The following is a 25788-nucleotide window of genomic DNA, read 5'->3' on the forward strand; positions in this document are numbered from 1 at the left end:
AAGCTGAACTGAAAACAAACTGTAATGACCTAAAGCCAAAAGCACTCATCTAGGGATAAGGTGTTCAAGTGATTCTCAAGGTAAACATTCTCCCTTGTTTTTAAGTGTTTTTCTTCAAATGCTTTTGGGGATTTTTTTTTGCAAGTAATAAACACAGCAGCCCAAAAAATTTCTGTCACTATACCACACTAAAGTCTAGTTGTTGCAATCATTTCACGATTTGGTAAACCAAATTACTGGGCACATTAGAGGGCCAAATTATATTCACAAGAGATTGCAGATCAGCAGGCTCAGACAGAGAAGTTTAGTCTTGCAATGAACTACACAATTTCTAAGTGATCTCAAATTCACAAGAGTTAATTTCGCCAGTCTCTACTACTATGCTGTAATAGATCGTTTTCAGCTTGCATTCCCCAGCACAAGTAATTCACAAAAGTCCTTAAAAAAAAAAAAAATCACCACGTTGGTGCATGGAATCACACAATCTTGCTGATCATTAAGAGGTCCGGATATGGAAGGTGCAGATACTGGAAGGGAGAACAAGCAATTAAGACACTTTCCTCTGAGTCTCTTGGGGTTTGTGACAGCAGCTACATACCTCCGTGATTTCTGAAGTGGAGGCAGGAGAGCTAGTTATCTCTCCAGCTTCTATTTTCTCATCTTGTAGGAGGGAAGAAGTGCCCTGAGGTCACTCATTTCTTACTGTCATGGTTTGATGTGGGGGGGGGAGGTCCGGGTGGCAGAAGCTGCCCATCAGACCGGACTCCCATCCCCCTCGGGGCTTGAGCCAATCGGCGCCTCTGCGAATTGCCCTATTAACGTCGGACAAAGGAACCGGAAAGGTGTGCCTTTGCCCAGGGGCAAGGAGAAGGGAGGGGGGGCACTGCTCGCGCGGTGCCCACCAGGCCGAGTTCATAGATTCATAGATTCATGATTCATAGATTTCTAGGTTGGAAAAGACCTTAGAGATCATCGAGTCCAACCATCCATCCCTAATCCCCATTAAACCATATCGCTAAGTAGATCATCCACCCTATTCTTAAACACATCCAGGGATGGGGACTCAACCACCTCCCTGGGCAGCCTATTCCAGTGGCTGACAACCCTTTCAGAGAAGAAATACTTCCTAACATCCAACCTGAATCTCCCCTGACTAAGCTTATACCCATTTCCTCTTGTTCTATCAGAAAAGACTGAGAGATCTGAGAGAAACAGCCACACCGAGACTAAGGTCAGTGAAGATGGAACGGAACAACATGTGCCGTGGTTCAGTCCCCCTTGCAAGTGGCCCCTTTGCAACCAGTCCTCGGTGGAGCAAGCAGAGACCCACTCGCAGCCTGTGGAGGATCCACATCGAGAAGAGATGCCAGAGCCTGAGTACGGTACACATCTAGAGTCCATGGGACAACCCCCACTGATGGGGAGGTGCTTTGTTAAAGGAGATGCCTGAGCCTGAGACTATTGTGAATCATGCACACAGGTCGAGGCGCATTTACGCATTTAAGTTGGTACGGAGATGAATTTCAGGTCGATATGACAACCCACGCCGGAGCACATTTAAAGTCTGTATGATGACCCACACCAGAGTGAGTGGCTACAACTCCCTAAGAATCCGAGACTGTGGTAAAGCCCGCACTTGGGGCAATCTGTTGGGGAAGGATTGCCTCCCAGCGGGTAGGACCTCACGCTTTCCCATGAGCAGGGGATCCACTGGAGCAAGGGACAATGGTGTAAGGACTCCTTCTTCTTTAAGAGAAGCGGCAGTAACAACATGGAATGAACTGACCTGCACTCCCCATTCCCTGCCCCCTGTGCCACTGGGGGGAGGAGGTAGAGCCAGAGCCGGGGAAAAAAAAAGCAAAGGGAGGGGAGTGGTGTTGTTTTTTTAAGTTCTGGCCTTGTTTTCTTGTTATCCTCTCAGGTAACCATTTTTGTTTGCTTTTCTCTTTGTAGGTAGCTGTTAATAAAATATTTTGCTTTAAGAAAACAGCCTCTTTTGCCTGGGACCGTGGTTGGTGGGTGCTCCTCTGTTCCTGTCTCGACCCTCAGCTCTTTTATTATATTTTTCTCCTCTCCATTTTACTGGAGTGAGAGAGCTGTGTGGGGTTTAGTTGCCGGATCAGCCTAACCCACGACACTTACTTAGCCCAAACAAGGAAGCAGGCTCTAGGGTTTCTTAACCTAATACACAGAGTTAAGAGCTACAAAGACTCCCATCATTCTAAATCAGATTTAACACAGCACGTTCTACGAGCACAATTTCACTTTTAGCTAGCCAAGTTTAACTGCCAAAAAGCAAAGTATCCTCACAAAAAATCTGTCCTTTCCTTAGCCTAAATTTAATGTAAAGCCAGTGTGGCCCTCTGCAACAGGACTGCTTCATCTGGTAGATGCAATATTCACCACTTCTTTTTTAACATCTTCCTTCTGCCACAAGAGTCTTTAAATCTAGTGGGCACAGAAGGACGCAGCAACAGGCGTACAACCAACTACCTCAACCTTAGAGAAGTCCTGAAAATAGTTCATTGACAGTGCCAGGGTACTTGAGCGAAATGTCACCACCTGACAAAAATCACCTACTGCTCACTTTCTAGGGTATTGTATCAGTGTCATTACGGCATCATTCCATCCATTATGGGGGAAATAAAAACAAATAAATGGTTCTGGCAGTGGGAAGTTCCGTAGTATAGGCTTAGAAATCTCAATCTAAACCTCAAAACACAGACTACAGAATAGACAATTTTTTCCCCTCCTCCTCACTGTAGGAATACACAACTAGAGAGCATCCAAGAGTCTACAGGTATTCCAAACTCTTAAAAACGCTTTAACTTACCATTTTAAAATTGTTTCACTCTAAACACGGAAATTTATTGCTATACTGATGGATATCATAAAGAAGTCAAACATTTCCAGATATTATATTAGTTTGAATATAGAAAATCCCCAACATAAGGAGGACATGGACCAGTTGGAGAGGGTCCAGAGGAGGACCACGAAGATGATAAGAGGGCTGGAGCACCTTTCCTATGAGGACAGGCTGAAAGAGTTGGGGCTGTTCAGCCTGGAGAAGAGGAGGCTCTGGGGTGACCTTATAGCGGTCTTCCAGTACCTCAAGAGGGCCTACAAGAAAGATGGGGAGAGGCTGTTCAGGAGGGCCTGTTGTGATAGGACAAGGGGTAATGGTTTTAAAATAGAGGGAGGTAAATTCAGGTTGGATATTAGGAAAAAATTTTTTACCATGAGAGTTGTAGAACACTGGAACAGGTTGCCCAGAGAGGTGGTGGATGCTCCATCCCTGGAGACGTTCAAGGCCCGGTTGGATGAGGCCCTGAGCAACCTGATCTAGTTGGAGATATCCCTGTTCCTTGCAGGGGGGTTGGACTAGATGACCTTTGAGGGTCCCTTCCAGCCCTAACGATTCTATGATTCTATGATTCTAAATAAGGAATTGTAGCACTGAATGCTGCAGTAAGGTAAGACAGGGGAAGCAGAGGTTACCTGTCCAACCACTTGCTCTCAAATGGAGCTCAGACTTTCGTAGGGACTAGTCACTCAGATCTGGGACTTCATGCACGGCAGGCAAAGGATGGAAATTTATATTCATTGGGGTACAATCAGCAATAACTGCAACACATACAACAACTTCTAAGTTTAAAGCAAGAAGTTATTTGCTATGGCAAGAGGCAAATTGCTCTCATACTTTAGCAGGTCTATAATCACCAAAGAAAACCTTAAGACAACTGAAGATCAGAACCGATACGTCCTTGTTGAGCATCCAGCTATTAAATTACATTCCATTATTACCAGCTGAAGTGTAAAGCACTTTCATAAAAGACGGTATGAATCTCCATCTGTGCAAAATTACCTCAAAAATTTACTTCTGTTTCTGCAGGACAAGAAGGAAGATTATCTGATTTCCTCTTTCAATCTGTCCCATTCCCTGCTTTTGATTGTATCTTCCAAGAAGTTTTACTGACTAACAATCAATTTAATTCAACGACTCCTGTAATATGTGGTGGCTGTTTTTTTAATCTATTACTTAATGTGTTTCACAGATGCAGCTATGCAAAACACATCCACAAGCCACTTTTAAGGTTATAAAATTACTAAAACACGAAACAGGCTTCCTAGAGAGGCGGCTGATGCCCCCAGCCTGTCAGTGTTTAAGAGGCATTTGGACAATGCCCTTAACAACATGCTTTAACTTTTGGTAAGCCCTAAAGTGGTCAGGCAGTTGGACTCGGTGATCTTTGTAGGACCCTGCCAACTGAAACATTCTATTGTATTCTAATCATCAGTAAACAGCACTCAAAAGAGCAAAGCCATGGTCTCAAAAACAGTAGTGTTTTTAAGACAGGAAAAAAAATATATGAAAAACAACAACAATGTAACCTACGCAATTAACGTCAGATAGACAGACCGCAAATCAGTGTCAAATTAAGCAAAGTTCACATAAATACATCCAAAAAGGTTTGCACTCAAAACCAGTTGTAAAAATGTGTTTTAGTTAACTTGGTATATACCTATGTAAGTACTCAAAATCTTCATAAGAGGGAGAATATTTATCATTGTTCGTGTTTGTTTTCACACCATCTCCATGAAAACTTCAGAAGGGAAAAAAGCTCTTAACCACAGGATAAAAATAATTCTTTTTCTGGTATCCAACACAGTCCCCCTTCCAGCTTGAAAAGAAATTTTCTGTTCAGCTTTATATACAAATATTTTAATAATCCTGACTGTTTTTACTTCTGATCACAGACAACTTGGGTTATGCCATTTGCACATCTACCAAGTATTAAAGTTCACCAGTACATGCTTTCCCAAATCATGGGAAGTTGCAAAAATGGTGCGCACAATTTGGAACTAAATAACTATTTGCTAGCAGTTTCTCATCTACAAACACAACTCTTCTATTCCACAGAACTTTTTGTATCTCTGTATACCAAAAAGGATAGAACTGCGGTAATTTTTAATTCTGAAACACATGGAAATCAAAAGAGCAACAATCACTGAAGGAACGAAAGGCTGTACAACAAAAAAAAAACCCCACAACACACCAGAAGATCTACAATGGGAAGTAGGAGATACCCCTGAATTGCTACTTGCAACTGGGAAGAGAGGACAAAAATAACAAAATGGGGAGTGTCCATCTTCAGGAGACAAAAGTATGAATCCCTTCTTCAAGGGTCTGAGCTACTGATGCCACCAGAGAGGAAAAAAGCCTTAAGACACAGAATTCAGAAAAGAAAATGGATTCCAAATGGGATTTTTTTTTTTCCCCAAAACATTACTAGAATTAAAGACTTCCAATGAAAAAGTTATATACCAAGAAGAGTAAAACTTAGTTCTCTAAAAGCACTTCAAGTAGAAACTGAAAGATAACATGACTTCAAAATCTGATCAGTTGTTTGGAGCCTTTTTCGAATTCAAATAAGCTTATGCTACTGCATACACAAGACAAATTCTGTCAACAACTACTTCATTTTCACATTGGCAAGAAATTACATACTTTGGAAAAATTATTTTTAGATACTTTGGACACAGTATATTATAGAGAAAATTATATTTATATTATAATATTAAATTGTATACTGAAAGACTAGGAAAATATTAAATTTTAATTATTTGTTCAGCTTTCAAATGCAGATATATGATAGAGCTGAGCAATCTAAGAGTTCACTGCCACAGACGGTAGAGTCCAACTCCCCACTCTCCTCTGCCACTGCTCCTGGCACAGTCCTACACCATTCCTGGTACTGACTGATGCTCATCTGATTGCACAGTAAATTGACTTAACTTAATGGCTCAGCAGCAAACTATTCACTTTGTTGCTAGACTAGTGAATAGAAGTGGTTCACGGCACTGTCAGACAGGAACTAGAGCGTGGAGACCACCGACAGCAGGCAATGAGGAGTAGCAGAACCCACCCCTCATGAGCGGCAGCAAACCAGTTGATCTGCTTAGCTACACTGCCCGCCACACCTTCATCTGTCCACCCTGAGCACTGAACGAGGCTGAATTTTTAAGGGTAAAGACAAAAAAAGCACCCCACCACACAAAACACTACCTTAACACAGATATGAGATAGGATCACATTCCTAGCAAAGCTTAATAGAAAGTTTTCTAAACCCAAAGCTTGAACTTCTAAATGTAACGTTGAAGTTAAACCCATTAAAAAGGTAAATTGTATAAGTGATGGGGTTTGGCAGCACCAGAGGGGCCGCAAAAACGACCCCTGTAAGTAGCTGTGAAAAGCTTCTCCAGGCTCCAAAACCCGTTGGACCAGTCAGTCTGACTGGCTAGGTCAGGTCGGAGCCCCCAACCCCTCAACGCCAGGGCCGAGCCATCAGCACCTCTGGGAATGCCCTGTTTAAGACAGGACAAAGGAACCTGAACTGAGGCTGGACCTACACTGAAGAGAGAAGGCAGGGACTGCCTCCCTTCAGGCAGATGCCTGTGCCTGAAGGAAGCTGTAGAGAATGGTCTCCATGAGCTGCTGGAGGCTGACAGGCAGAGAGCTATCTGAAGCCCATGAAGAACCCCATGCCAGAGAGGGTGACAGCTCCCTAAGAAGCCGTGACTCTGTGAGGAAGAAGCCCACGCTGGAGCGATCTGATGGGTAAGGATTGCATCGTGAGCGAAGGACTCACGTTGGAGAAGTCTGTGGACTGTCCCACGAGGAGGGGATCCACTGGAGCAGGGGAAAAGAGTGTAAGGAGTCCTCCTCCTTTAAGATAGGAGCAGCAGAAAAAACATGTGATGAACTGACCTGCAGCCCCCATTCCCCATCCCCCTGTGCTGCTGGAGGAGGAGGTAGAGCTGGGAAGAAAGGAAGGGTGGGGGGGAAGGTGGTTTTTGAGATCTGGCTTTGTTTCTTGTTATCCTCTCTGAATGAATCACTAACAAATCAAATCGTTACCATTAACAAATCAAATCCCCAAGCCAAGCCTGTTTTGCTCGGGGCCATGGTGGGTAGGTGATCCCTCCCTGTTCTCATCTCGACCCTCAGTCTTTTTGTCACATTTTTCTCCTCTCCACCTCACTGAGGGGAGCAGTGAGCGAGCGGCTGAGCGGTGCCTGAGCTGCCGCTGGGCTAAACCACAACACACATTTAATTGTAATATAGACCAGACCACACATTCTTCCCTCTGTCCTTTTTTTCACAGTGTGTCGGTGGTGCTGTATAGTGCTTGTTCCCAGTACTGCTTTGACATCAACACATGCCAAAGTTTAGAATATTTGTCTTCTAGTATTTCAGCATACAGACAATGTTTCCCTGAGCAATACAAACCCAAAATGGAAAACTGATTTCTAGAAGTAGCATTTCTCAGCAAAGCTTGTATAGAATTTCACAGAACAAGGAGGCAACACATTTCTAGCCTAAGGCATCTGCTCTGCTGAATTCCAAAGATCCACTCCGAAGTAAGTGTTTAAAGTTGCTCAGAAGTTGCAAAGACTTCAATAGCAAAATAAATTAGTTTGCTGAAACACTGTGATTGCTATCAGCAATGCCCAATAAAGTACTTTCATCTTATTCTTTTGCATTAGCTGTAGAGAGGAGCAGAAACACACTCATTTTCACTCCTCTGCTACATATATTAAAACACTTTAAAACAAAATGTGCTGCTTCTTCCAAAACCAATAATGCTGCTTTGACATTTGGATAATGGACACCGAAAAAGAACAGCTACCTTCAGTGCCTCCCTAGGGCAACAATCAAGTTGCCTCACAGCAGACATACAGAATCTGGTGAACACATAAGCAAGGAATCCAGAAGGCTAAATGAAAGATCCAAACACTGCAAGACTGAGATACCCAAACTAGCTTTGTTTTAAACAAGAGTTGGCAGCAGCAGTGCAGTGCTTGATGCAAGCTAACTTATTTCACCTCTCAAGTAGTTACTATTGAGGCACACGCTCACAACCCCAAACCTTCAAGGCAGGTGTTTCAGAGTCTTCATCAGCAATCACAATAAAGGTGTGTGCAGACATACACATAGATACAACTGCTGGAGTCTAATTTTAGCCAAGACAGGAGCCGTTCTGAAGCGCACAGCACCTTCTGTCTCTTTGCGTTCTGAGATGCACTTAGACAGGGACCACTACTGAAACACCTATAAATAAAACAAAAAAGCTTTTTCCACCCCATGATTCAGAAATACCAGACAGAACTAAGAATTTTCACTTGCATTAAAAAAGTCTTTTAGTTAAGGTGAGTCAGAGAACTGCTTTGAGACTCCAAGAAAGAGGAATAACAGGGACCTTACAGGACCTTTCCCCTTGATCTGATGTTAAAAAGTAGGCTGAGCTCATACTTTACTGGAGTGTAAAAGACCAAAGAAGAGCAAAATTTTAATTCTGCTTCTGCTCTTATTTGGCTGGCAATATCTGCACAAGGATGGAGTTATAAAACTCGCACTGCATTTTTAAAGAAATTAGAAGAATGGAAATCTGTGATCATTCTATCCATGCAACGCACATACTCAGCAATCACAGAAATACCTCTTAACTTTTAGCCATCTTCTAGGCAAGTCAGGCCTTACAAACCACAAATACTTTCGTCACTGTATACATCTACATGACAGGTAGATCTTTCCAGGTAACTCAGTAAATTTAATTCTTGTGGTGCCACAATACCCCTGTCACTCACAGAACAGGACCTATTAATAAGGACTGAAATTCAGAATCAAATCAGAACTTCATGCAAAGAATCCAATGCTCTCTTATTACTAGATGACACATGCTTGTAATTTAAATTGATGCTACTGAACTCTGGTAACTACAGATTCCTTCCAAGGGCAAGTTTTGATAAGAAGAAAACTCAGAAATTACCCGAAATTTGTTTTGCTTTGTCCATAAGATCATTTCACCTGAAATTTTATCTAAGCAGAGGCCAGAAAGCTTTTACTTCATTCAGTTGTTTCAACTAGAGCAGTGTTTCTCAACTTTGAGGTCAAAGCCCCCAAAATTATTAGAGGAGAAATTTTAAAAGTTTCAAAGAAAAAAAAAAAAAGAAAAAAACACCAAACCCAAACCATTAACAACAACGCTAAACTGTTCTTTTCCCAGTTTTCTAGCTTACAGCTAGTAGCAGGAAGGGACCAACATCTTCAACTGCAACCAGTAACTGAGGTCAGTTTTCGCTTCCCACTTTCCAACTCAATCACCAAAATTTAATAGAACTGAGGAGCACTTGGTGGGGCTTCTGGAACACAGTATTTTACTCCTTGTTCTATAGCATATGAAAAGTTACAGCAATATCAGCCAGCTGCAGGTACACTACTTGATGTGCAGTGAGCAATCAGCCTGACTGTTCCTGTCATCAGCTACAAAACAGTATCTAAGGTTTTGCCTTGGTCCTGGTACCTACTATCTCCTACTGCAGTACTACAGGAAGTTCTGCCTAGTATTCTGCAGTAAGGGGGCAGGTAAGAAGTAACCTCCAATTAATGATCTTCACTTTCTTCCCACAGTCCCACACGGCCAGACACACAACTGAAGCATTTTCTAGCATTTTCATTGCAATTCAAACTAAAGCCACTGACATATTAGAAATTTATGACGACTCTGCTCTGCTGAAGTTCTTCAGGCTGAGTCTTTAAATCCCAGAACAAAGAAATCCAAGTTCGAACCACAGAAATGTCCCTCTGATTCTTCCAACAAGTTTAAAGTTTAGAACAAGCAACTAAAAAATAGCTTAGAACAGGAGCAGCTAAGATGTTAGTCGCCAACCACTAAATAAATAAAATATGCAGTCATAGAGAGTACAAGTGCTCTTGAAGGCACTGCCACTTACAGTAGCACAAAAATCCAAAAAAATCCAACAACAAAAAAGCCACCCAGCACAAGAAAAACTGAGAAACCCTTTAGATCTTAAAAACCCTCAAGTCTGTACCAGCCAGCCAGTTAAGTAATAAATGACAGAATTTTGTATTTTGATGCTAACATAATTTATCACAATTTATTACAACTTTATATATTACACAATAAATGAATTTTATATAATAATTTGATGGGTTAATGAAAAACATAACAAAATAGTTCAAAATAATTAGAACATCTGACTTCCTAATAGAGTTAAAACATGCAGACAGAATTGTCAGACACAAAATGCACAGTCGCTCCACAATTAAGGAGAACGAGCAAGACCAACTGTGGACAGGTGGAAAAGCTAATAGGCCATGTTCTGAAAACACAAAGCTTCAAGGTGTCTCGGTACACAGCCCAGGAAACCAACCAAATAGCAGAAGCACAACTGAGAACTGACAGCTATCCTGTTCTATTTAAAGGCTTGAAAGCTTGAATATTAAATGTCAGAAGAGTCATGCCTAAAATACATCAAATAATCAACATTCAAAATAAAAATCATAACAGAAATCCCACCTAGACTGAAAGCAAGGCTAGAAACTTGTCGAGGGGGAAGATGTGACAGAAGATTTCTGTCCAAAATTACAGGTCTGAATATGAGAGCAAGAATCTGTAACAGAAATCATGCAGGACAAAGGTTTTATGCGTTTCCACATTTGGATCTCAAAATACACTATTGGCTGAAAAAGTGCTGATGTAATCATCTTAATACAATGAAGATCTCCACTTCAATCAGCAAAGGCAGCAAACACTCCGCAACCAGCATTTTTCACCCTGCTATAGAAGAACTCCAAAGACAATCCACATAGAACCAGACCTCTTTTCTGAACTGACCATCACAGTATTTTAATTAACCTGTGGCATGAAAATTAGAACTGAAATCCACTTCACGTATACAACACAATCACAATGCAAAAAAAAAAAAATACATTTTGCATGCACCCAGCCTAGCAACTTACCCAAAGACAGTTACTAGCAATAAGCCGGAGGTAGAAACACTGTTCTCAAAGGAAGAGCTCCTATAAATTTAAGAGCATTGTAATTCTCTCTGAAGTCTTATCTTTGAATTCCTTGTCTTTGAAATAAAGTAATTAAAAAACTACAACTATATCTGGTCTTCATCATAAAAAGAAGTTCCAAATAACATATGTGATATGCTACACGCAGCCCATCATGATTTGTACCTACAGCCTTCAGATCACTATTTCAGATCTCTTCCAACCAAAAAAAAAAAGGAAACCTTTTAACCTTTTAACAGGCACTGGTAGAAAAAGACTCGACCTTTGCTTTTCATTGATATACCAGAAGCCTTTGTTTCAAGCTCCAGATTCCCACCTACAGCAAGACACACTTCCAAAGCTATTGGAACCACTTGGTTCCTTTCAGGTTCTCCAAGATTTGTATAACCAACTGAATGCACTACCTGAACAGAAGGAGTAATGGAAGCAGAAGCAACTTCAGGGGTAGAATTGAATCAGTCACGTAAAGGGATGGGAAGGAACTAAGAGCAAGCAGCAGCAAAGACATCTCCAGAAAACTTGGAAAAGTGATCCACTGGCTATACAAAAGGTAAGCAATTGATTTGATGCATTCTTTCTGAAAAATGTTTGAGGCTCATGGGAACTTAGAAGAGCTCTGCTCTCAGTGATCTCATCTATATCTCATTTTATATCTGTATTTCACCCTATTCTCATGTATTTTATTGGTAAAAGTTGGTAACTTGATGCGTAAGGACTGTGAAGCAAAATCAGTGTCACAGGCAGATCGTTGTGGTGCGTTGTGTGCCCTGCACTCTGACTTCTGTCCTTCCCACACCCTCAATGTCCCATCAACTAAAGCACATCGCGTACAAATCTTTAAACGTTTCCCCTAAAGACAAGGACAAAATACAGCAGATGGGAAAAAGCATGCAGTATGACTCAGAGGTAGGTCTCATCTTAGATATACCAATTTTGTAATCACTTCTGTGCAAAACTCATTTATAAAAAAATTTAAAAGGTTTTAAGAATGTACAATTAAAATAAACATCCTTTCTCCCAGAAGAATTAAAATAAAAGCTTTAGGAAACAATGTGTACTTACAGATGTTCATATCAACATGATAAAGATGTTCATTCTCCCTTCTTCCTTGCATTTTGGCATTCCATAAACCAAGGCATTTAATCTTTCTAAAACACACACTAAGAATTTCTCCTACAGCATTTTTAGAAACTGCTGTGTTCTTACATAAATAATGAGAAAAATAGGACTGTCTTTTTTTTTTTTTAAGGGAAAATACAAATGGGACTGTTTACAAAGAAGTCTATTCTTCAATAACAAAAATAAGTCTTTCTTTTTGCCAGACCTCCAGTAATGCTCAGCCACGTCACTCACATTGCTGTGAATTTCTTTTGGTATGAAACTTTCTACTTCTAAAAGGTAACCTTTTCATTATGCAGATTTTTTGAAAAACAAGTTTAAATCACTTATATTTCCTGAATTTTTAACAATATGCATGTGCAAAGCAGCTTTTTTCTGTGAACTGAGCTCTTTCCACATAACAGACTGAGATAAAAAGGGACAATTATATACCCTTATTCTACATCTTCAAGTGCAAAAGGATGACAAAAAACCTTTTTGTTCTTGACAAATAAGAAAAGCCATCAGGCTCTCTGAAAGAGGCAAAGCATTTCCTTTAGCAGCCTCAGGAACTGCAAAAATACCCTTTTTAAGAGTTGCCCTTCTCCAACATGGGCAAGTTTTATCATTGCTTTCAACAGAACGGCAACCTAAGTTCCTCCAGATGAACAGCTTACATCCCAAAGCTTCCTAATACAAGTAAACTCTTCCACATTCAGCTCAAAGTACCAAAACCAGGCTTACGCACCAACTCTCCCACAAAGGGCATCAGTCCCTCAATATCGACCTCTTCTCTAACTAGCCACCTTTTATCTCAGACAGCTAGTTTAACTGTCTGAAGTCAGGTAGGCTATTATCTCTATTACCCTCCACCCCCTCGATGGAAGTAAGTCACAAACAGAAGAAAAAAAAAAAAACAAACAAAACACAGACACACCACACTAACAATATTCTCAACATAAGAAAAGCATTCAGCAGATGGTCAGAGTAACATTTTACAGGATATAGATGTAATGCCTAGAAGAAGGAAATAAGCTCTTAAGAGACAAACACTGTAGTCTCTTACACACACACAAAACCAACCACAAAAACAAAAACCCAGAAAAGAAGAAAGTAGGCTAGTTCCAAGTCTTTGTTCCTAAGCCCACACAGTGAATTCTGAGCTCAGAATAAAAGGGCTTGGAGCTTAACTTTTGTTCCACAGGAAGAAGATATCCTAGATGAAAAGTCAGTAATGTTTGAGAAGGTCACAGAGGCACTGACCACTAATACACACAAGAAGTTCCATCTTAAAGCACTTACTCCTTTGCTCTCTTGCCCTCAGCTCCCAGGATGTAAAGCTAGATCAGCAGAAGGAATCAGGAAATGTTATACAAACTTCACAGCACATACAAGCACATCGAGTCAGATTTTCAGAGACCCACAGAAGACATCCAGAGCTGCTGTTCTGAACAGGATGCAAACCCACTGGAGGAGATGTGTCTTCTCTCAATAACTGCTCTCCTGACAGACTCCCTTCTTTCCCTGACATAGGAGTCAATTTTGCAGGACGCTGGCAAACCAAACATAGCTTCTACAAAACACTTCCCACCAACACCTTAAAGAAAACGTAAAACGTCATACTTGTCTGGTAACATATCGGATCTATGAAACAGGGATAAGGCACCTAATGCTTGTAGTGCTGCTCTCTGTGAGACTAACCTACCTTGCTACTCAACTAGCTCAGAGCAGCAGAGGTGTTCTAACACAGCTCCTGTGCATATGTTTTTTTATATTAACTTGAAAATAAAGTATGATTTGAGGCCAAATATCCCCATTAGGTGTCACTTATTAGACCTGCGTAACAAGACTTGCTATCTTTGCAACTTCATCTGCTGAACAGCAACAGAGATAGCACACAGGGTAAAAAAAGAAAAAAAGGCTGGTACACAAACAAAACCTGAAGAACAAAACATGAAGAATCTCACTGTTCAGGCAGTTAAGAGCTGCCCTGTATCTCAACCACTGACTTCCTTCCATGCTCGGCAGAGACAAGCCACATCTCTTCTTTTCACCGGAAGTCACCAGCTGACACATTGTTCATGGTCTAAGATGATACTCCGAGATCTGATCAAAACAGGTTTTAAGCTGTCACAGCTGCTAACACAGGTACTTGGAGCTGTGCTTGGAATATAATATGGGATGTAGTAATTACAAGGTCCCATGTCTCTGACCTCCTATGAACATGTTGAAGATAATGTTGTGTTTTGGAGGCTTCAGTTTTTTGTTTGTAAATGAAATCCTGCAGCATACAAAATAACAGAAAAACGTATCGGGAATTTGAGTCTAAAAATAATATTAAAAAAATACTTGGTCTACTTAAAAAAGCAATATCCTCTTAGAAAAACTGATGCAGCACGACCTAGGTAAGTGAAGAGTGAAGTGGTTCAAGAACTGGCTTAACTGCCATGCTCAGCACAAAGTCCAGCTGGAGGACAGTCACTACTGGAGTAAACCAGACATCAATGCTTGTGCCAACACTGTTCCACATTAATGGCCGGCATCATGAGACAGAACACACCCTGAGCACGTGTGCAGGTGACACAAAACTGGAAGAAGTGGTTGATACACCAGAGGGCTGCGCTGCCAGTGAGAGGGACCTTGAGAGGCTGTAGAAATGGGCCAGCAGAATTCTCATGAATTTAACATGCATCTGGGAGGAATAACTCTATGCACCAGTACAGGCTGGTGCCCAACTGGCAGGATAGCAGCCCAACAGAGGACTTGGGGGTTCGGGTGCATGACAGGTTGACCATAAATCATGAGTGTGCCCTTGAAGCAAAGCAGGCCAGCAGTTTCCTGGACAGGATTAGGAAGAGCACTGCCAGCTGGCTGAGGGAGGTGATCCTTCCCCTCTGCTCATCACTGGTGAGACATATCTGGAGTTTCATGTCCAGTTCTAGGCTTGCCAGTCCAAGACCGACATGGGCATACTGGAGCAAGTCCAGCAAAGGCCCAAAAAATGATTAAGGGAGCAGAGTATCACTCACACAAGGAGAGGTTGAGAGCAGTGAATTGTTCAGCACGGAGAAAAGAAATTGGGGGGCAGAAGGGGAAGAAGAATTTTCTCAGTGAGGGTGTAACATGTAGCCAGACTTACAGAAGCATTGAGGCTGGAAGGAACTTCTTGGTATTATTTAGTCCAATCCTCATGCTTAAGCACAGTCATATAAAGCAGGCTGCTCGGACTGTGTCCAGACAGGTTTTACAACCTCTGTAGGCAACCTGTGCCAGTACTCAACAACCCTCACAGTAAGAAAGTTTCTTTCTTCCATTCAAACAGAATTTCCTGTGGTTTAATTTGTGTCCATTGCCTCCTGTCTTGTCACTGGTCACTGCTGAGAAAAGTCTGACTCCATCTTCTTCATTCCTTTCCATCAGGTGTTTATATAGACTGATGAGATCCTTAAGCCTCCTCTTCTCCAGGCTTATCAGTCCCAGCTCTCTGAGCCTTTCCTCATAGGAAAGATGCTTCAGTCCTTTCACCATCTTCGGTTGTGTGACAGACTCACTCCAGTAAGTCTGTATCTTTCTGGTACTGCGGAGCCCAGAACTGGATACTGCATCTGGAGTAATATCTCTGTAGTGCTCAGTAGAGAAAGACAACCTCCCTCAACCTGCTGGAAACAGTCTTCCTAGTGCAGCCCAGGATACTGTTGGGCCTTTTTTTTTTTTTTGCCATGGAGATGCACTGTTGGCTCATGGTCAGCTTGCTGTCTGCCAGAGCCCCACAATCCTTCTCAGAAAAGTTGCTTTCCAGGTGGTCAGCCCCCAATATGTACCAGTGCTTCAGGTTATTCTTCCCCAGATGCAGAGCTATTCTCGGAGATACCCAGTGACAAAACACCAGCTAAAGAGTACAAATTGAAATAAAAGAAATTCCTTTTAAACATAAGATGACAACACTTTTTTACTGCAAGAGTGGTCCAATACTGATACTGGTTGTCCACAGAGACTGTGGAACCTCCACTCTTGGAGATAACACAGTCTGATAGTCCTGGGCACCTGCTCTAGTTGACCCTACTCTGAGCAGTGACAGTGGACTAGATGCTTTCCAACGTCAACTATTGCACAATTCTAAGATTCAGTGGATGTACAAGCAAGTGTGAGAATATGATCTTAATTACATTGTTACAGTAAATGAAGTTGAAGAAATTAGCCAAAATTAAGATTGCCTGTTGCACATAACTTCTCAGTATTTGACAAAATTCCTGAATTGTAACTCCTTATTCAGTTTTGTGCATTTAATGTTAGACAAAACGTGACATAAGATTCATTTTTCTTCTCCATGACATATAAAACGACCTTATTCAGCAACTGCAGAGAAGATGTAGGTATCATCAATATTGTTCCTTGAAGTACTAGTCTTTACTACTACTGTATAAGCAACGTTGTGGTGACAGTTAAATCTTTAATCTCCAGGACCTAACACAGTTGACAAAAAAAAACACAAACACACAAACCATCACACATCTATAGTTAAGTTTTAATTTGCAACCCTCATTCCAACTACTCAGGGAAAATGGCATTTAAGTTAAATGAAAAACATAGTATTAAAACTCAGCATCCAATCCAATCATAAAGATTTTAAAGCACTAGAATGAAATACCACTATGTAGTTTGAACATACCTTTCTGCAATAGTTTGAACTCTCCATTTTCTTTCTTGATTTCATTCATTATTTTGTGCTTCTTCTTTTCTTTTTGCTTCTTTTCCCTTTCCTTAATTTTGTCTTTGATTTGAGCTGAAATGCAAATATTTTACAATTAAGTAGGAATGGAAAACTAATTGTCGCATGCACATTTCATATTACTCTTATGTAAGCTCTACTAAGAGGATAAAAGGAGGAGTTACAAGGAAATCCCAGTACTTATAATATGAAAAGCTCATATTTATCTGTTGCATAATCCAACATAAGCTTATTTAACTCAGACAAGTTTTGTTTCTATTACATTAGAACCGCATGCAACAACTCAGCATGTTAACTGTAAACAGCTAACAAATTTTTAGCCACTACCCTCTGCTCTTATTTTGCACCTGCAATTGAATTTCAAGAAATAAAAGCCAAGTTACATGCATTAAAGAAGAAATGGGGAAAAAGAAGAGGTTTGCATTTTCCTGGGTGCACACATACAATGCAAACCTCACATAACCATCTCCACATAGTGTAAACTTGAAGGCTTTTGCAAGTAGCTTGGAATGAAGACTCCATTTGTCAGCTGCAAAATCTTTCACATTAAGTTCACAGGCTACACTAATGTAATAGCAGTAAGACATAATTAATAGAAGCACCTGAAATGTGCTGTATTTGCACAGCAGACAGAATGCAGGTGCTTCCCTTGCTTACCCACAATCAGCAATAGCTTACCTGAGTAGTCTCATTATTCATTTACTGTCTTACCAAGTCGCTACAGGTTTTTAAACCGTTGTCACACAAAAGCAGAGCCTTTAAGCATGCTTTCTACATGAAAAGACCCAGAGGAATTCATAATTTCAAGGAGTAATCTTTTCAAATCGAGTTTAGATTTACTTTTGAGGCCAAGCATTCAGAGAAGTCAGATTTAACTAGGCTTAGATGCACTGCAGTCAGCACTTAATTCCAAGTTTCTTGGCCTGAAGCCGAGTACCTGCTCTAAGAGTTTACTGGGCTTTTTAAAGTCTGCAGGGAAAAAGGAAATCTGATTTCAAGCTTCTCCATAATGTTATGCTTCAGAATGCTTTCTCAATAATACAGTTGAGAATCAATCCTGATGTTTTATTTATGGTACTTGCATTGTAAACTCTACATGGAAGCAAAGAGAAATCCAATTACTTTTCCTCAAGCATTCAAGTAAACTAAGAGAAGCAGGTATCTTCACTACTAACAAATCACAAATATTCCTCAGAATCAAACCAAAGAAAGTCTTCGATTCTAGAAGGCAATATAGTGTCCCACAGACTATGAAGCATGTTAATAGTTAAACAAAAGGTGCAAAGTGTTGACAGCAATCCACATAAATGAATACTGTAACAATGACTCCAACATGACTTCCTATCTTTCCTCTTAGGAGTTTTCTAGTAAGGCTACAGAACTTGAACCCTAGCAGTTGTTAGGACAAAGAACATATTTTGGGAAGTGCCTATGAAAATAAAAAACAAAAGAAATGGCAATTAAGATGTGTCTGTTGTCTATCCACTGATCAGGATAAGTAGTGGGGAGAAAACAGAAACTATGCTGGCACAAAAAAAATAAGGAATAAGATAGCTGTGCTTAAAAGTGTCTGAAAGGCTTAGTTCTAAGCAACTGAAAAATCACGTCCAAGAACAGCCTTCTAACAGTTCAATGAGAAGGGATGACAAAGCAGATTCATCTGTAAAGCAGACTACAGAATCCAAACAAGTTTTCCTAAGCAACACAAACCTGTACTTTTTAGGAACAGGTTAAGCAGACCCAAATCTTCCTCTGCAGTCTGCTTCTCCTCCAAAAGGAATCCCCAAATTGTAAAATCCCTGCAACTTAAAGAGTATGAAGTAGAAAATCGTCATGGTTTAACCCCAGTTGGCAAGTGAGCACCAGACAGCCACTTGCTCACTTCCCCCACCTGGGACGGGGAAGAGAATCAGAAGAGTAGAAGTGAGAAAACTCATAAGTTGGGATAAAGACAGTTTAGTCAGTAAAGCAAAAGCCACGAGCGCAAGCAAAGCAAAACAAGGAATTTGCTCCATGCTTCCCATCGGCAGGCAGGTGTTCAGCCATCTCCAGGAAGGCAGGGCTCCATCACACTTAACGGTGACTTGGGAACTGCCACCATGCTGTAACTCTGGATGTTCCTCTCTCCTCCTTTCCTCAGCTTTGTGTGCTGAACATGAAGTCATATGGTGTGGAATATCCCTTTGGTCAGTTGGGGTCAGCTGTCCCAGCTGTGTCCCCTCCCAATTTCTTGTGCACCCCCAGCCTACTCGCTGGTGAGATGATGTGAGAAGCAGAAAAGGCCTTGACTCTATGTAAGCACTGCTCAGCAGTAACTAAAACATCCCTGTGCTATCAACACTCGTTTCCAGCACAAATCCAAAACATAGCCCCATACTAGCTACTATGACAAAAATCACTCCAGTCAAAACCAGCACAGAAATAATTTATGCAACAGGAGTTTAAGTACACACTGAAAGCAGACACTCCCTCAGCAAGTAGGCAACAACACCAGGCTTGATTTGTAACCAGCACTGAATGTTCAACTCAGCCAGGATCACCACTACCGTGGGAAGACCTAGATTTTTATCTCAACATTTGCATACTGTTAAGAGCCACACTTGACGTCTGCTATCACTTAGGCATCAAAGAAAGACTGAAGAGCATATACAAATGCTGAGCCTTGTTGAAAGAGGAGAGAGAAAGACTGAAAGAATCCTTTATTGCAGGCTCATGAATAGCATCACAGGCCAATGAATCTTCCAGTTTTGTCAGAAGCAACACATAAGTAAAGACAGAGAACAAGCGGAAATCTTTTAAAGAGCCTCTAGTTTATTTTCACATCTAGAAAGCAATTAGCAGAGTCAATGGAGACATTCCAGACAAAAGAAACAATGGAAGTGTCCTGTGACCTCCTCCAGCAACAGCCACAAGCAAATCATACCTGAAGCGATTGCAAATACAATGTAAATGCAGCTGAGGAAGGTTTGAAATAAATTAATTTTAACTATCTCCCTTTTAAAAATCACAGTACTACAACAAAACCAGTGTACAGCCTAAGGCATGTAAAGAACAGTTGAGAATCCAAATTCAAATGTACAAATTCTCAGGTTTCCTTCCTCAAAGCCCACAGAATAGATTAGCAAATAGTAGGGCTCTCCTTAAAAACGCATAAATAAATATTGAAATAAAGACAATACATAATACAATTTTAAAAACCCTTATGTCGAAATTAGACTCATTCCATGCATGAACACTTGGGTCTTCGTTCTCAGTTCAAATGTCTTCAGTTTATAAGTAAAAATAAGTATTTTCTAGTCTGGCTGGCAGAACTCAAATTTCTGCAGATTATTCTCCTCAGTGACAGATACTCCATTTCACAGTTTTCAAGGGGATGCAGAGATAAAAATCCACCAAGCTGTTTTGAGTTTACTGCAAAATCTACTGCAACTTAGCTATGGCTGGCTCTGCAAAGTTAATAAATTTAGAAGCATCCAATAGTCATTATAGTCAAGAAACATGATTAAAATATGCCTATGGCACAGATATCTAACAAGAATGGGCAAGTGCAGTTCTCCAAGTACAGCCTCCGTACTACCCACTGCCACCATACGATGCTGCTCAGTCAAGTTGATACAGTTCACTACAGGCTAGAGCTCTCTACGACTTTCCAAAATGCCACAGATCAGTATCTCAATGTCTTCTCTAATATAAGGCATCAATCCCCTCCAGTCACACAAAATTTCAGCCCAAATCTCACCTTCTCAACCAAGAAACATGAAAATTCTTCACAAAAATCCTGCTTTAAAACAAATGCCTCCAACATTAAGAAATTTACAATCCACATGTCAGAATAAACAACCACTAAGTGAGGCTGGCAAGGGAAAACAAGACAAAGCTTGTTCTGTTGAACGAGTTAAGAAAACTTGGAATGCTTTGTAGAGTTTGGGGTTTACCAGTAACAGCTACAACTGATCCAAAACCTGGGTCTCCATTTGTAGGGCAACAGCATCTCAAAGTACTAAAAGGTAGAGAGATGTTTATGTTATATTTATATTTCCATGTCCACAGAATACTCTGCGATTAGCGTTCACCAATACCACTCCTAACAAATTAAAAAAAAAAAAGCTTAAGCTGCAATAGGAAACAGAATTAAATGGGTCTCCAGGGAAATAAAGTAACCCAAATGGTCAGTGATCAGCACAAGGCCAATGTAGCCCTCAATCCTAAATCCAAGTTAAAATCATAAGGGGAGCTGTGGACTCTTCGCCCAGCTGAAACTAGGACAGTTTCATATGCTAATGAGGAGGTAATCTGAGTTCAAAGTAAGGTGAAGAGGTAATTTCACTCAAATAAGAATGACAAGTTTCAATAAAAAAAGTCTTCATTCTAAAAAACCAAAATATAGAGATGTATCAGTGACTAAAAGCAAAAGTCTGATATCCCTAGTCCATAAATGATCATATGACGGTTCCTTTTTCTTTTTTTGGTAAATAAAGGCACAAGTTAGTCACAGGAACAGCTTACCAAATAGCTGTGGTCCATTATCAGAACTTTTTCCATAAGGGTGGGGCTATTTTGGTTTGGTATGTGTTTGTTGGGTGGTGGGTTTGAGCGATTTTTTTGGGAGGAGGAGGTGGATTTTTTTAAGAAGTCATACTGTAAATAAAAGGTTAATTAAAAAAAAAAGACTAGGCACAGCATTTGTTCTGTAGGAAATCACAAAAAAGTTTATAGTAACTCTTTCGAAATTCATCAACATTATACAATACTTTTAAGTGAGGCCATCTAAGCATATTTACATTTCAAAAACTTTTTCCACTTTAGGAGATAGTAAAAAAAAAACACCAACAAAAAAACATTCCAGCAACAAACTTCAGTTTTATTTAAGCTGAGATATTTGCTCTCTCCCTTTTAACAAATTTGTTTTGGTAAAGGGATAATCAAAACATTAGTCAGGTACTGAATATAAGGATTTGTCTAACAGTTCATTTGTTTGTTTGGAGAGTTTTTGCAGGTTTTCTTTTTATTATCACTGGATCAAAACAGACAGAAAAATTTCCTCTTATGTGTGTTCTACTTAAGATTTGGTATCTTCTCCCTTTTCAAAGTCGGTATCCCAATTCTTCCAACAGCAGAAAAAGTCAATCATGATGCAATGAATCACACATGAAGTGACAGAAAAGAGTCCTAATAGCCACATAAGATACCAACAAAAAATGTAATGAACAAGTCTCTCCGGGAAAATACCAGTTCCTCCACTACAGATTTAAATTAAGGCTTTCTGCTTTATCAGCAAATCACTCATACCAAAATCCTTTATCTCAAAATCATCCAAAACTAGCTCTCAACTTGGCCGGAATACTGCTGGATGACTGATGTGTCTGTTTGTACTCACTATATTGTATGGCGACAGCCAATAGCTATTTCTCTGTAGCCCAATGCTCACTACCACTACAACAGCATCCTTGGGACATTCAACACCCAAAGAAGTCAGTGGTCCTCAAAACATTATCTTACTGTTCACTTGATAAATTTTAAGGACTAGCTCCAAAGAGCAGATGATAGATTCAGGTCTCTTCACACTAATTCGTATTTGCCACTGTGTTTTCAAAAGCTACATTAGGGACAATTATGAATAAAACACAGTAATTATTCCATACAAACATTTCACACATACATAAAAATGCTATAGTTGCACAGCAACCCTTAGAGTCTTCTCACATCATTGTTCACTGTGCTACGTACTCTTCCTGCACACACACAGACTTCCTATTCCTTTACGTACTTCTAAATACACTAAAACTACAAGCCAAAAATTTGAAGTAATTTGTATCCCAGGGTAAAGATGGAACAACCCTCCATCTGCTAATAAAGTGTTTTTTCCCCCTATCAAAATGCACTTTTGCTTTATATGCTTTTGACAGAGAAATACAGTGCTCAGGAAATAACTGGTCACAGATGAAACAGTTTGTAAATACTCCCTACTAGGGACAAAAAAAAAAAAGAAAAGAAATTCCAAGCACAGCAGGAATCAGCTATGGAAGGTCCAGTAAGAGTTAGGCTCACTCCTTAGCTTTCAAGCTCCACTGCCTGAAGAAAAAAAGACTATTATTATTGCTATTTTTCACTCTACTACATAAAGCAATGTCATGTGTAAACTTTTTAAAACAGAGTTCTGTAGGAATACATATCCCTGTTTGGAGGAAAAACAACACCTAAGGAATGAAGAGATTTCTAGATGCCTCGTTCAAGTTCACCATATACGGGTTCACCACAAAGCCCATATTCTTTCATTTTGATGTCATAAAAACAGTACACCCATGAATGAAATGCAGCAACAGTAGTATACTAAAAAAAGTGCTACATATAGACAAGAAAAATTTCATTATGAAGACGTGTTCCACCTCACCTTCCTAAACAGCATCTGAAGAATATCGTCACTTCACAGCGAATCCACATGATTAAATGAATTAATTCAGAGTGATATGCATACTTCCTCCTCAAATCCAAAAGCTTCTACTTTTTCTGGATGTTGGATTACATACATAAATAAAAGAAGAGGAATACGTACTGCAGTTATAAGGTAAACAGCCAAACAGGCTACAGAAAATACAGAAAAATACCTTCTCATAAAGATTGCAGTTATTTCCTGAGTACTAAATAAAAGAACACAAGTTCATAGACGACACCATTAAGATTTCAGAAATTTAAGCAGATTTTTGCCTCTGTCGCAAGTCTTCTACAAACAAAAAGCACGCAGAGAACGAGTCAGATGGGAAATCCTCTGTAGTGGATTACATGCAACATGGTCACTGTCACACTGCGAAACTCACAGCTCAAAGCGGACGCAGTAGTTGGAGTAAGTCCGTTCCAGCACTGGAAGAGGCAAGCTTTACAACCTTGCCAGATGCCAAAAGCTGCACCTGCTTTGCATCAGTTTTCCAGATGGTAACCTACATTAGTAGTCAGTCATATAATATGTTCAAAGTATTCTATCCCTCTCTCCTCCCTTTGATTTAAGGGCTGTCACTGCACATCAGGCAAAATATTTACAAACTACTGCTAACGGACACCATCAACATGGTTAACACCAGCAGTTTTGTAACTCAAGGGAAAGGGGAAGAGGAGGGGGAGTACAAGAACATCAGTCACCATTTCTTCCTTTGGCACTTCCCTCCTTTTATACAAATACTCATAAAAATAAAACCTCAAGAAGCCATGTTTATCTCGTTATGCAGATACATGAAGTTCTTTTCACACCACTGTGTTAACGGTTTTGACACCTGCACTTTTACTACATCATACAAGGTACACTGGAGAGCAGGCTTCCTGACTTAAATGAACATGAAAACACCCATACAGTATTTCTGAGACGCTAAAAAAAAGGCCCCAAAACAATAAAAATCACAATAACTTTCTCATTCCAATAACCAGGAATACCTGGCCAACACCCCTCTCAGTAATTAAGTAAGTTAAAAATCCGAGATATGACTGAAGAAATCCCCTCACCAAGCGAGAATATTTCCCCATGTGTCTCATCTACCCGGCCCCGGCCTCGGCTCGGCCCCCCCGCCGCCCCCCCCCCCCCCCCCCCCCCCCCCCCCGTGAACAGGAAGGCAGACAGACCCCTTTCAGAATCAAAACACTCAAGAAATTTAAATCTAATCTTTGTAATTCCTCTAATCTTTGCACTTCTAAAGGAGGCCTTCTACATGCAGAACTGAATAAGCCAAGTGTAAGCTCAAGCACTGGGGAGTTGCATCAGAAATCAGTAGTGGAGAACATGACAGCTGCAAACAACGCCTCTGCAAGAGGTTTCAGAGCTGATGTTTCAGCCTACTGATCTTGTTTCAACTAGAAAAAAAATTATTATTCTACAACCAGAATAAGTTTGTGGCATAAACTGCACACAGAGCTGGATTCTAGGGTACAGGAGGGGTTTTGTTTGTTCTCCAGCTTAGAAAATGAAAGATTTTGTTCTGTCTAGCAAAGCTTCAGGGTTATTTCATAAAAATAAAAAGGGGACAGCGTCCCTCAGGATAAAGATAACACTCATCCAAATTCATCTCAACATTGGATGCTAACATTAACATCAGTATCAGGTCTCAAAACCAAACTGCATATAAACCTCCAACATTCAAAGAAATTTGCAAAGTCCCTCTTCCTCTTGTATACCAAATTAAAACCCTGAACGTTTCACAAACACTGCTGATTACAGCAGGGTGTCCAAATAGAAATACATTAAAGAATTCAGAAGAGAGTGATCAAGAGGCCTCACAAGCATGAAAATGACTGCTGAATTTAGGGAGTTTGGCAGGGAGGAGGAGAAAGTGAGTCAAGTCACACAATACAAAACCAAAAAGGACAAGAAATAGAAGTAAAGAGAAGGAAATGTTCAGCAGAAGAAAAAAGACAACATAACTAACAAGATGCATGGTTCCAGTTCTAAAGAAGGAAAAAGAAGAAGATCCAAAACTTTCTCCAATCTACTCCAGTAAGTCAGACTATGAAACCAGCATCGCTCTGGATGCAAACCAAACTTAACAAGCCTGAAAAGTGCAATTCCTTGAAAGCTTAAAACCCAGAAGTGTCATGCAGCCCAAAGCAACAAATTTATCAGAAGAATCACGGGTAAATGCCCACCTGAAATCTAATCTAATCTATCCTTCAAAGACAGCAGGAGAAAGAAAGAAACTAAAAAAAAAAAAAAAGAAAAAAAAAGAGACTAGAAGTAAGAACAAGAGCTAGAGTACCATGTTAAGTTTTCTTGCTCATACCCGGAATCTCCATCTGCAAGTTAAAAATACCACTCATTTTGCAATTGCTTGCACACTAAGGTAATCTTATCAGCAAATGGATCCTGGAGTGGAAAAAAAAAAAAAAAAGGAGGGAAAAGGAAAGGGAAACTGAACACAGAAATAGCAAGAAAAATAGAAAAGACTGTTCATGCATCTGGATCACATATTACAGAAAGTCTATGGACCATAACAAAAAAACTCTGGGCAGGCATCATCTGATGAAGCAGGGAGTTGCTGAGCTGAGCTTTGCACTGTTAAGAAAACAAGTTTCAACTATAAACTGCTAGAGCAGAGTA

General features: G+C 40.3%; 1 protein-coding gene across 1 annotated transcript in view; it reads right to left on the reverse strand.

Moving 5' to 3' along the window:
• The window catches only part of RSBN1L (round spermatid basic protein 1 like), a 59132-nt gene that overhangs the window by 28563 nt on the left and 4781 nt on the right, over window positions 1–25788 (reverse strand). Inside the window, exon 2 of the mRNA XM_086610043.1 lies at window positions 16653–16766. Within this exon, the coding sequence (XP_086466169.1) occupies window positions 16653–16766 (114 nt within the window). The remainder of the gene's footprint in view (window positions 1–16652; window positions 16767–25788) is intronic.

The sequence above is a fragment of the Tauraco erythrolophus genome, chromosome 4 (assembly GCF_009769465.1).
Source record: "Tauraco erythrolophus isolate bTauEry1 chromosome 4, bTauEry1.pri, whole genome shotgun sequence".
Classification (NCBI taxonomy): Eukaryota; Metazoa; Chordata; class Aves; order Musophagiformes; family Musophagidae; genus Tauraco; species Tauraco erythrolophus.